The 12527-nt window shown below is 42.1% G+C and overlaps 1 protein-coding gene across 1 annotated transcript in view; it reads left to right on the top strand.

Annotated features, from left to right (window-relative positions):
• LOC148479288 (vomeronasal type-2 receptor 26-like) overlaps positions 1-11993 on the top strand; it is a 62756-nt gene extending 50763 nt beyond the window's left edge. Inside the window, exons 4-5 of the mRNA XM_088454702.1 lie at positions 7712-7835; positions 11092-11993. Of these exons, the coding sequence (XP_088310828.1) occupies positions 7712-7835; positions 11092-11993 (1026 nt within the window). The remainder of the gene's footprint in view (positions 1-7711; positions 7836-11091) is intronic.
• The last annotated feature ends 534 nt before the right edge of the window (positions 11994-12527 follow it).

Genomic DNA, 12527 nt, shown 5'->3' with positions numbered 1-12527 from the left:
ACCAGCCTTGGGTGCCATAGCCTAGCGATTGTATCAGATAAATCAAGTGGACCACACACTTTTTTTCACACTGATTTTGCAGCTGTTATCTGATGTTCTCCATTTTAGGGTACATGTGCTTTATGTAAAAGAGCATTTTGTTCTTTTGTGTTGATCCAACTCTACATGAGCCCCATGGACATCAAAGTTACTCCACATGACCCCCATGGACATCAGTGTTACTCTACATGAGCACCATCAACATCAATGTTACTCTACATGAGCCCCATGGACATCATTGTTACTCTACATGTGCACCATCAACATCAATGTTACTCTACATGAGCCCCATGGACATCAATGTTACTCTACATGAGTCCCATGGACATCAGTGTTACTCTACATGAGCCCCATGGACATCAATGTTACTCTACATGAGCACCGTGAACATCAATGTTACTCTACATGAGCACCTTGGACATCAATGTTATTCTACATGAGCCCCATGGACATCAATGTTACTCTACATGAGCACCTTGGACATCAAAATTCTCTACATGAGTCCCATGGACATCAATGTTACTCTACATGAGCCCCATGGACATCAATGTTACTATACATGAGCCCCATGGACAGCAATGTTACTATACATGAGCCCCATTGACATCAATGTTACACTACATGAGCACCATGGACATCAATATTCTCTACATGAGCACCTTGGACATCTATGTTATATACATGAGCACCTTGGACATCAGTGTTAACTTATTTAAATTTACATATCTCAAATTTGATAAAAGATAGAAATTTTATTTTATTTTCATTTTATTAACCTATGCCAAGTATCATGGATAACTTTTCTGTTAGTGTTTAGTTTTAGGTGCCTAAGATTTCAGAGGAAAAATCTCTGAAAACTCTCAGCTGTTCTTTTAATCATTTTGTATCAACATTGGCTAAACAAGTCTCCATTAAAAATGCACTTATCTAATTTAGTAAATTCAATATTCCTAATCTATTATAGTAAATTCCTGCTTCCCAATATTCCTTATCTATTATAGTTAATTCCTGCTTCCTAATAATCCTTATCTATTATAGTAAAATCCTGCTTCCCAATATTCCTGATCTATTATAGTAAATTCCTGCTTCCCAATATTCCTGATCTATTATAGTATATTACAGCTTCCCAATATTCCTGATCTGTTACAGTAAATTCCTGCTTCCCAATATTCCTTAATATTGGCTTTACTATTTCTTAGATTTTACAATTTTTATGTGGTTACATTATGTTTCTACTATGTTATCTGCAGATTTTTGACTGATGTTGGCGTTTCTCAGATTTCCTTTCCAGGTCAGAGCACTTTAAATGTTTTTTATCACATTCACAATCCAATTTTTTTGATAAAAAAAATATATCAACCACTGGAATACTCCCATTTTGTTCAAGGAGACATCACAGGCAGTTATGCGGGGACATATTATTAGCTTTGTATCTTAATTATGACAAGAAAGCACTGCTTGTTGTAGTTAATTAAGTGGCGCAGTGTCTCGTAAATTCCACCAGTATGTAGACACCCCTTCCGCAGCCACTTTAGTCTCCTATGTAACAAATGGGTATTACAATTTTTCCTCACATCTCAGGCACAACAATAAGATTATACCAAACATCCCTTTTACATGTGGGACAATAAGGAGGGAAAATGTTATCCCTAGTAGTAAAAAAAAATGCTTTTTCATTTAGGCTATCAAGGACTTGACCATGGACACGACCTATATACTACCCCAGACATTTTATCACGTTTTCACCAATTGTAGATTGAGCTCTATAGTTCTATTCCTTTTGATGATACTCTCCTAGAGAGGTTATTGGTTTATGCAGCACTGCCTAAGCTTCCTTGCCTAAAAGGGACATAGGGCTTAATTCAGAGTCAGCCGTATGGTCTACGACTGCACGGCCACCTCAATGTTTGTCCAGTGCGCATGCGCATGAGGGAGCCGGCTCCCTCATGCACATGCATGAGACCCGCTATGACAGATAGCGCCGGTCATAGTGGGTCTCTTTCCAAAGGGGGTGAGCTGTCGATGTTGATTGACAGCTCACCCCATTTGGAAGGTGGGCCGAGGGGGTGGCAGCCCAAATGGAGGAGTTCCCATGGGAACACCTACCATTTGGGGGAGGCCCCACTGACATCACTAGTGATGTCAATGGAGAGCTTCCTGCTCTGACAGAGCCAGAAGCTCTCCAGGGCTTACGACAAGTGTGACCCTACCCTAGGGTCTCGTCGTAAGCCCCGATGGTCGCGATGCACCCAAGCGGTCGTTAGAGCTGTGGGTGTTAACCCACAGCCTAATGACCAAAACAGAGGCGGCCAGTCATGATGCAAGTGGCTGCCCATTTTCTGAGCGACTGCTTGCATCCTCCGACCGCCTCTGAATGAGGGCCATATTGTCAGGGGATATTACTAAATGGGAAATAACCATGGTCATGTTTCAAGTCGCAGTCACAACTTGAATCCTTCTAACATGTTGACCAGACAGGACGGGGTTACTTCAGTTGTTCCTTTTGCTAGGTGATTGGCATGCCTCAGGAAGTGATGTATTCCACAAGTGCAAACCTGATTGGGACCAGCCTATTTATACTCACTGGACTATTGCAGCTGTGCCGACTATAGCGTGTCTGTGAGTTTCATCGGCTTTGATGCATGGTCAGTTTGTTTGTTTCTCCTCCTGATACAGCTCATCAACTTCCATACAGCTTTCCAGCCACACCAAGCAGCCCCCGTACTGCCATCCGCTCATCAGCTTCCATACGGCTTCCTAGCCACACCAGCAGCCCCCGTGCTGCCAGCAGCTCATCAGCTTCCATATGGCTTCCTAGCCACACCAAGCAGCCCCCGTGCTGCCATCAGCTCATCAACTTCTATATGGCATCCCAGCTACAGTGAAAACCTACATTGTTTTCTAACAGCTATTGCTGCACCATCAGCACTATTGCCACACCATCAGCACTATAGCCACATCATCAGCTCCCAAAGCCATTGCCAAAACTTAGACTGTTTATTAACGGCTATTGCCACACCATTTGCACAATTGCAGCACCATCAGCACTATTGCCGCACTATCAGTACAACTGCCGCACCATCGGCACATTCACTGGATCATTGGCTCCCAAAGCCGTTTCCAAAGATGAGACTGTTTACTAATGGCTATTGCCGCACCATTGGCACAATTGCCACACCAATGGCACTATTGCCACACCATCGATACTGTTGCCACATCATCGGCTGCTGTGCTACTTTAGACCACTTCAAGTCATACCATTGGTCAAATATCCTCTCTTCTTTTCCTCAATGCCATACCATCACCTGCATCTGTTCCAACTGTACATTTCACCTATTGAATTCCCTTGTACCTCCATGTGAGCCGCTACTACCCTGAGCATAAGTCCAGGTGGCTGCCTAAGTACCGGTGAACGTATCCAAGTTCTAAGGGAACAAGGGGCGGTTGTTATTGTTTAAGATATCGCTAGCCAGGTTCTTGTGGTCTCACATGGAGTAGGCATGGGGATTCGTAACAGGTCCTTTCTGGCTAACAGACTCATTTGACCCCATCCCCAGAGAGCTACACGGGGTTATAATTTAAAAGACTCTGTCATGAGCTCACTGATACACTTTTGTAAATATATTAAACCATGCTTATGCAAAAATCATGGAGAGATATGCTATATGTAGACTCTTATAGTCCAATATATTTTATGAATGGAATCAGTATGATTTACTGCTGGTCGTACGACCGGCAGTTCAAATTCTGACAGCGGCAACCCGGCAGGGGTGAAAATCCCAATCGTCAAAAGGTAAGTATTCACTAACCTAATTCTACCCCCTAACCCTCCATTAGGGGTGCCTAACCCTAACCTCCCCCCCAGTGTCTAACACTAACCCCCCCTCTTGGTGCCTACCCCTTCCCCGCTGCCTAAACCTAAGTCTCCCGGGGGGGTGCCTAACCCTAACCTCCCCCGGGGGTGCCTAATCCTAACCCCCCTTACCCCTAGCCTAAACCTAACCCTCCCCGGGGGGATGCCTTACCCTATATCACCCCCGGGAGTCCTTACCTAACCATTCCCCCCGTGGCTGCCCACGCGTGGTGCCTGGCTTACCTTCAATCGGAAAGCTGGGTGTCGGGTTCCTGGCATAGGTCTAATGACAGGTGTCAGGATTTCAATGCCTGTCATTAGTGCCTTGCTGGGATTAGACAGTCAGGAAGCCGATGGTCAGGATTACGTCCGTCGGCTTCCCGACTGCTTCCCCTTATGAATGACAATTTTAAAGTATTTTTTAAAAATTATGGCCAATAGATTACAACTTATTGTTTCTGACTTGCTCACCTCCCAGCATTATGTCTGTGTTCGATATTCAGTAAAGGTATCTAGAACAGCAATTGTGGCTACTACGGTGTCTGCCTAAAATTCTAAATCGAGGAATATTTTATTAAGCCTCAACAGTAGAGATGTGCTCAGACCCTTGTGTTTTGGTTTTGGCAAAACCATCCTCAAATGTTATGGTTTTGGCAAAACCACTTTCATGTGTTTTGGTTCTTTTCTGTTTTGGTTTTGAATTTCTTTAAAATTGATAAAGGAAAACTCATGTAATTTGGACCTGTTTATATGCAATCCAAAACCCAAGATTCAGTTTTCAGATCTGAGTTCTGAACTTACAGCAGACCCGAGTTGGTCCTTGGTTCAACCCGGAACCCAAAGAGTGATCCAAGCCAAAACTCTTTTTGACTTGGAATCCAAAAGTTCGGGTGTATTCAGGTTTCAGCAACACCAAACCACACATCTCTATTAGACACTTATAAGGCTTTTGACTCTGTGGCCTGGTCTCATCTGTTTAAGGTTCTGGAAATATGTTATTTCAATACTGTATTTATTTGGCTTATTCATTGTTTATATTTGTCATTATTAGTTAATGGGTTCAAATGGGATCCTGTGACCATGCAGCATTAGACTAGGCAGGGTTGACCCCTATACCATCTTGTCTATCTACCCGGTTTTGTCTTTTACAAGCCCTTCCCATGTTTTATGGCATAACCTTTGCACTGCTATAGTGAAATTCTCTACACTTACTGACAATGGCCTTGATTCAGACCCGCCTGCTGCAGCTGGCAGCTCGCAGGGTCTGTTGTCATTTTATTTATATTGTCTGGCAACTCGCAAAGCTGTGGGAGACCTCCCACAGCATGTGCGAGTGGGCAGGAGGCCATCACGATAATCACGACCATCGGCCTTGCGACAAGACCCTGTGGAAGGGTTTCGACTACCGCAAGGCCGAGTGGACTTCCTGCTCTAATAGAGCAGGAAGTCCACTACTGACATCACTAGTGATGTCAGTAGGGCCTCCCACAAACACCAGGCATTCCTAAGGGAATATACCAAACAAAAAAATTGAGTGGAAACACCAGTGCTAATCCTTCACCAATAAATACTCAAAGAAATACCACTTCCCTTCTTTTGATCGTCTTCTCTTCCTTGTTCCAATTGGAAGTGTTAAATGATCATGTGTTGCAATTTTGAAGAAAAGATTCAAAATTGGAGACCTGATAAATTGATGTATATAGATCGATAAAACTTCTGGCAGATTGGGGTTACTATGGACAACTATTTGCTAGATACACCTCCCAAAACGTGCTATGCTCTGTCAAAATCAAGTCGATTTATCAGGTCTCCATTTTTGAATCTTTTCTTCCAAATTGCAACACACGATCTTTTAACACTTCCAATTGGAACAAGGAAGAGAAGATGATCAAAAGAAGGGGAGTGGTATTTCTTTGAGTATTTAGTGGTGAAGGATTAGCGCCGGTGTTTCCACTCAATTTTTTTGTTTGGTATATTCTGTGTTTGGGTTAAAGGGTGTTAACCCTGTTTGGAAGCAGGCAGCTTTAATCCTATTCTTTTGCTCCAGGAATCCTTGTACTACTGTTTTATTTATAAGAATGCCTGCATTTTTACAGCCACCCCCCTCCCCGCCTACAAACGGGGTGAGCTGTCACTCACCATCGAGAGCCGCCCGTCTTGTAGCAAGCCCTGTAGCTACTGAGCTGCAGTTGCTGGACGGGGCTCGTGCACGTGCACGATGGATGCAGCGTGTGCGCAGTGGGGCACCATAGAGCCACTTCCAAGAGCTGGGTGTCTGTGAGCGGCTCTGAATGAGCTCAAATGTGTTACTAAGGATTCTCTTTCCTTGATTTTGAATATGCTACAAAATTTGGCAATGGCAGGATATTGGTTGTCTTTTTGACCCGGTACTTTCCAATTAATTTTTTCAGGCACAGCACTATGTTAGTGCTACTATTGGTTGGTTCTCCGAACAGGACTGGTAAAACAGCTTTGATGTGTTGTTACCCTCTCATACTTTTTGAAGGTTGATGGTTGGCTCCTATCACTCACAATAACCTCCCCTCAACTCAGAGCCGTATTCAATTTGAGCGAGCCGCGATACTTTTTTGCAGTCTGGACTTTTTGCCTACTTCGCCTGTTTTGTAGGCGGAAAAGTATCACGCACGTGCCCGCTTTACCCCATATTAAATTTGAAAGTATGCGAAAATGGGATCCGGCGAAACTTGAATAGGCGGAAAGTACTCTCAGATTTGGGGAAATCAGCCTGACACCTCCCAAAAGATGCTCTGACATGGGGGTTCCCTATGGTGCCCCCCAATTTGGCTCACTGAAGGTATTTGGTGTTTTTAAATGGGCTCAATAGCTGCGAAATAGCGTTTTTATATATGTGATGCAGAATAGTATTCAGGAGTTTTTTTTCCAAAAAATAAGTTATCCCAGCAAATTTGGGGTACTTGAAAATGGGGGTCAGCATATTTAAAAGTTGCTAAAGTGAAGTTGAAAACATCGTGAAAAATCCACCTGCCACAAACACCTGCAATAAAAAAGAGTACTTGGGGCATACTTGGGGTCCCCTCAAGAGTCAAGTTCACTAGTTTTTAACTTTGTCCCCCAACATTTCCCCCCCCCCAAATTGAAAGTGATTTTTTGTGGTGTTCTTAAGTGTTTTTTTTTACATTTTTGAAACAGTTTACCTTTGGGGGACTGTCTGAAGGCTGCAGGGGGGTTCCGGCAATGTTGCTCCCCAAAATCCCAATTCTGCACTTTTTTCTGCCTGCTATTCATAGGAAAAACTTTTTTGCCTATTACATTGCATTGACTTTCCGCCTGGGCGGAAAGTCTTTCAAATTGCATACGTGGTAAAAGCAAAACAGGCGAAAATTATGCCATCGGTGAAAAGTATCGCGGATCCAGACATTCACCTCAAATTTAATACGGGCCTTAGTTGGATTCTTCATATGGCTCCTCAAACCCCCATTGGTCACATAGGGTTATTTGTTTACATAGCTTTATAGTAGATTGTTTGGATTACACATATGACTGCATTTAATAAATAATTTCAAAGCTATGAGTTTTTTTTCCTTAGTGGTGAGCAACATTATGGGGATGTCCCCCAAATAATATTTACTGTTAACCCCCACATGTCACATTGTGATTCTGTTCTGTCGAATAATCTGTAACTCCTTAAAAATATAAGACCTCTGATTGTGAATGTTTCCTCTGTCTGGATCTAATGAATTGCGGTGCTTCAATTAATATATATGTAAAAATAAATAATAGTTACTTTTTATGGAAGATTTAGTTAAACCCTCATTATCTGTTTTTCTTTTTCAATAGATGCCATGGGGTAAATGTTCTGAAAAGTGTCTTGATGGATTCAGAAAAGCTACAATGGGAGGACACCATGCATGTTGCTATGACTGTGCACCATGTTCAGAAGGAGAAATATCCAATAAGTCTGGTATAGTATATTTATACTATGTTAATATTTAGCGGTCTATGGAGCTCATTCAGAGCTGCTCGCAAGCGCCCAGCACTCGCAAGTGGCTCGATGGTGCCCCACTGCGCACGCACCACGGCTGGCGTGCGCGAGCCACGTCCAGCGACTGCAGCTCAGTCACTATGGCGCTTGCTACAAGACAGGGCGGCTGTTGATGGCGAGTGACTGCTCACCCCGTTTTGTAGGTGGGGAGGGGGGGTGGCTGCACAAACGCAGGTGTTCCTTTAGGAACGCCAAGCATTCGTGGGAGGCCCTACTGTCATCACAAGTGATGTCAGTAGTGGACTTCCTGCTCTATTAGAGCAGGAAGCCCACTCGGCCTTGAGGTAGCCGAGACCCTACCACAGGGTACCATTGCAAGGCCGATGGTCTCAATTATCATGACGGCCTCCTGCCCGCTCACACAAACTGTGGGATGTCTCCCACAGCTTTGTGAGTGGCCAGACAAAAGAAAAAAAAAAAAACGCCCACAGACCTTGCGAGCGGGTCTGAATCTGGGCCTATGTACTAAGCCCTGGAGAGAAATCCAGTGGAATTAGATGAAGTACCACCTAATCAGCTACTAACTGTCATTTTTCAAACACAGCCTATAAAGTGACAGTTAGTAGCTGATTGGTTGGTACTTTATCTCTGTCCACTCTCTGCAAGGCTTAGTACATAGACCCCTTAGATTTGAAAGCACAAATGAAGGGTAAAGTAAATGATTACACAACAATCTTTTCTCAAACATCAGCACAAACCAACATGTTATCTTTAATATTGGTTTTCATCTATTTTAGTAAATATTATCTGGGTGCAGCAAATTAAACAGAATTTTTGAAATTCATCCTAAAATATTACATACAAACAGTGGCGGCCCCCGGCGTTGGTGCTGCAGCACAGTTCAAAATTCAAATGGAGTCGAACCAACTGCCAGTGAGTCCCAGCCAGTGATGTTTGGCTTTGTTTAAAATGACAATTGGTGTGGCTCCCCTACTTGAATTTTGAACTGCGCTGCAACCCCTCCCCTGGAGCCACCACTGGATATAATCAAACATTTAACTCATTGCTTAAAGAGAAAAATGTCAGAATGACACCAGACCACTTATAGTTTACCCAATAAACCTCACAAAGTACTTGGTAAGAAACAAAAAATAAATTTTCATCATTTGCAGGCTTAGGTGTATAGTTACTAATGTGTGGGTTTTTAGAAGTGGAGATGTTGCTCATAGCAACTTACCAAATTCTAGCCATTATTTCCTAGAAGTTGGTAGATAAATGATAAATACAGTAGAATCTGAATAGTTGCTACAGGCAACACCTCCACTTAATAAAACCCACACCTTAGTAAATATACCCTTTATTGTTTTTTTACCCCAGCCCAAAGTAACTTTGACCAGTCTCAGAATAGTCCGCAGACATCTCAAATATTCTTTTTTTCCAAATACACCCCATGTTTCATTTAGAGATCCATTATTGCATGTAACCAGGGGTGTATCTGTAATGGGTGCAGGGTTCACACCGTGCACCCATACTTCCAAATACTTACCTCTTTGAAGTCCCATGTTGGCTGGAGAGGTCCTACACAGAATGCCTGGAAAGTGGCTGCAGGGGCCACTTTCTCAACACACTGCGCATGCGCAGTATGGAAATTGCTGGGAAAATGGTGAAGCAGCATGCGCAGTAGAGAAATTGCTGGGAAAATGGTGTGGCAGCATGCGCATTAGGGAAATTGCTGGGAAAATGGTGCAGCAGCCTTCACAGAAGGGAAACTGCTGGGAATATGGTGTGGCAGCATGCACTGTAGGGAAATTGCTGGGAAAATGGGGCGGCAGCATGCGCAGTAGGGAAATTGCTGGGAAAATGGGGCGGCAGCATGCGCAGTAGGGAAATTGCTGGGAAAATGGGGCGGCAGCATGCGCAGTAGGGAAATTGCTGGGAAAATGGTGCGGCAGCATGCGCACTAGGGAAATTGCTGGGAAAATGGTGCGGCAGCATGCACAGCAGGGACATTGCTGGGAATATGTTGCAGCAGCATTCGCAGTAGGGAAATTGCTGGGAAAATGTTGAGGCAGTATGCGCAGTAGACTCAAGGCACAGACTAGTGTCTGAAGTCTACTGAATGTGTCATTATGAGGGGGTGAGTTTACATGGGCCCCCTCCTCTGTAAATACTCCCCTGTATGGAACTCTTCCTTTTTACACAACCTCCCTCTATATCTGTAAAGAGAGGTTACATATAACTTTACAGTATGTGTCATCATGGAGACACAGATAGAACAAACCAACATATCTCTAATCAGAGACACAGGACTTGACTCAGATAAGCATACAATGTATTTTTGATTTTGTATTTCTGATTATTTGCTACTGTGCATGCGCCAAACCCGCACTTGCACACATGCAGTGATTGGTTAGCGATAGCCTATGTAACTATATGCAGTTAAAATGCAAGTCATCTTTTTTTTTATACAGTATGTATATTTAAATTTGCCAATGATAATGAATTGACCCCTAAAAGTATTGGATACAGCATTGAAGTACATTTCTGAATCCTAACATTGTCAACAGTTCAGAAATTAGGAACAATTATTAGAGCCATCCAAAGGTTGGTTTCTCAGGGATCAATATTTAGTATTTCCAGTATATAATATCTACAGTATGGTGTTTTAAAATGATTGGGAAGTTGTGCATTTTTAACTGTATAGTATATTAGATCTCAAGCAAATTTTGCGATGTTTTTATACGCTAGATAATCACTACATGTACTGTGTTAATTAATTAGTTTATCAACACGATTACTGAGTTTTTATATATTTAAAAGAAAATGTGAAAATAGCAATCATTGGTTGCTGGCATCTCATGTCTAGAGTCACATAGGTTCAAAAGCATAACTTCATATTTTCTACTGATTTTGAGATTTTGTTGGCAGATGAGAAAACATTTCTGAAATTTTCTGAATTGATCAGAAAATGCTATAAATTGATTTACTAACTAAAATGTAGGAGCGGTAGAGAGAGACAAAATCAAAAAAGGAAATGAAGCAAGGGGGAATGAGATAGAAAATTAGAGTAAAAAAAGAAAGGTAGACAATAAAAGGGAGAAACAGAAAGAGAGAGAGGGATGGAGAAAGAAAGAGAGATGGCGAGATTGCATGAGGAAGTAAGGAAGAGAGAAAATAATTGAGGGCAACATTATTGATTAAATATTTTTGTTTATGTCACATGTTTATTCCATAGACAATGAAAATTGCATGAAATGCATTGATACTGAATGGCCTAATGATGCAAAAAACCTATGTATTGCCAAAGCTCAAGAGTTTCTTTCATATGAAATGGACACTATAGCATCTGTGTTTTCCATCACAGCCATATTATTTTCTGTTGTAATTGTTTTCATAATTGGAGTATTTATTTCCTTCCATAACAACCAAATAGTCAGAGCTAATAATCAGAACCTCAGCATTATTCTCCTCATATCTCTTAAGTTAAGTTTACTTTGTGTATTTCTTTTCCTTGGCCGTCCAGAGCATATAACCTGCATGCTACGCCAAGTCTGCTTTGGAACCATATTTACTGTCACTGTGTCCTCTGTCCTGGCCAAGACTATCACCGTTTGCATCGCTTTCAAGGCTACAAGACCCGGAAGCTACTGGAGAAAATGGGTGGGAGTTAAGCTACCAAATTCTTTAGTACTGATCTGCTCATCTGTGCAGGTCCTGAATGGTGTTATCTGGTTGTCAGTTTCTCCTCCATTTCAAGAGATTAACATGGACACTACTCCTGGGACTATCATCATCCAATGTAATGAGGGTTCTGTGCTGGCCTTTTATTTCATGTTGGGTTACATGGGACTTATGGCAGCTGTGAGCTTTGTTCTGGCTTTCATGGTGAGGACATTACCTGACATCTATAATGAGGCCAAATACATCACATTCAGCATGCTGGTGTTCTGCAGTGTTTGGGTCTGTGCCATCCCAGCTTATCTCAGTACTAAGGGGAAACATTTGGTAGTTGTAGAGGTTTTTGCTATATTAGCTTCTTGCATTGGAATATTAGGCTGTATATTTTTCCCTAAATGCTGCTATATACTGATGAGACCTGAAGTAACCCAAAAAACTCTTTTGGTCAAGGGAAAATAAAACAGTTTATCATAATCTGATTTGATTGCCTGTAATAAATGCCTTTGTATTGGAAGATAATATTAACAGATGAAGACAATGAGTCTGATTCAAAATTATTTTAATTTGCACGTAAGAAGCCCGTGCACAAGGGGAATATTTTGCTCATATAGAGACCTATTTACATCTTGAGTCAAACACTTTCCAGCTTCTGCAGTATATGTTAGATTTATGCCAACAGACTCACTATTAGCACACAACCATCAGCAGCAATATTTATGTTTGAGATCAGTAACCTATAAACTTTTTTGGAATCTGACTGTAGAAATCAATGTGAATCAACACCTCAAAGATGCACTGGTTGACTGAGATTGCAATACAATACAGAGAGCTTCCCAGTGCCTGTCATATAATAGAGATCAACCAAGTGACCTACATTGCAGAGAGCATTTAAGTGACTGGAATTCAATACAAAGAGCATCCCGCCTCCCCCCCATAGAATATAGAGAGCTTCCTGTTGACTGTTGTACAATATATAAAATATATTAGTGTCTG

This window comes from Taudactylus pleione, unplaced genomic scaffold, assembly GCF_031769625.1.
Source record: "Taudactylus pleione unplaced genomic scaffold, aTauple2 ptg000627l, whole genome shotgun sequence".
NCBI classification, from domain to species: Eukaryota; Metazoa; Chordata; class Amphibia; order Anura; family Myobatrachidae; genus Taudactylus; species Taudactylus pleione.
This window is presented reverse-complemented; position numbering and strand designations above follow the sequence as displayed.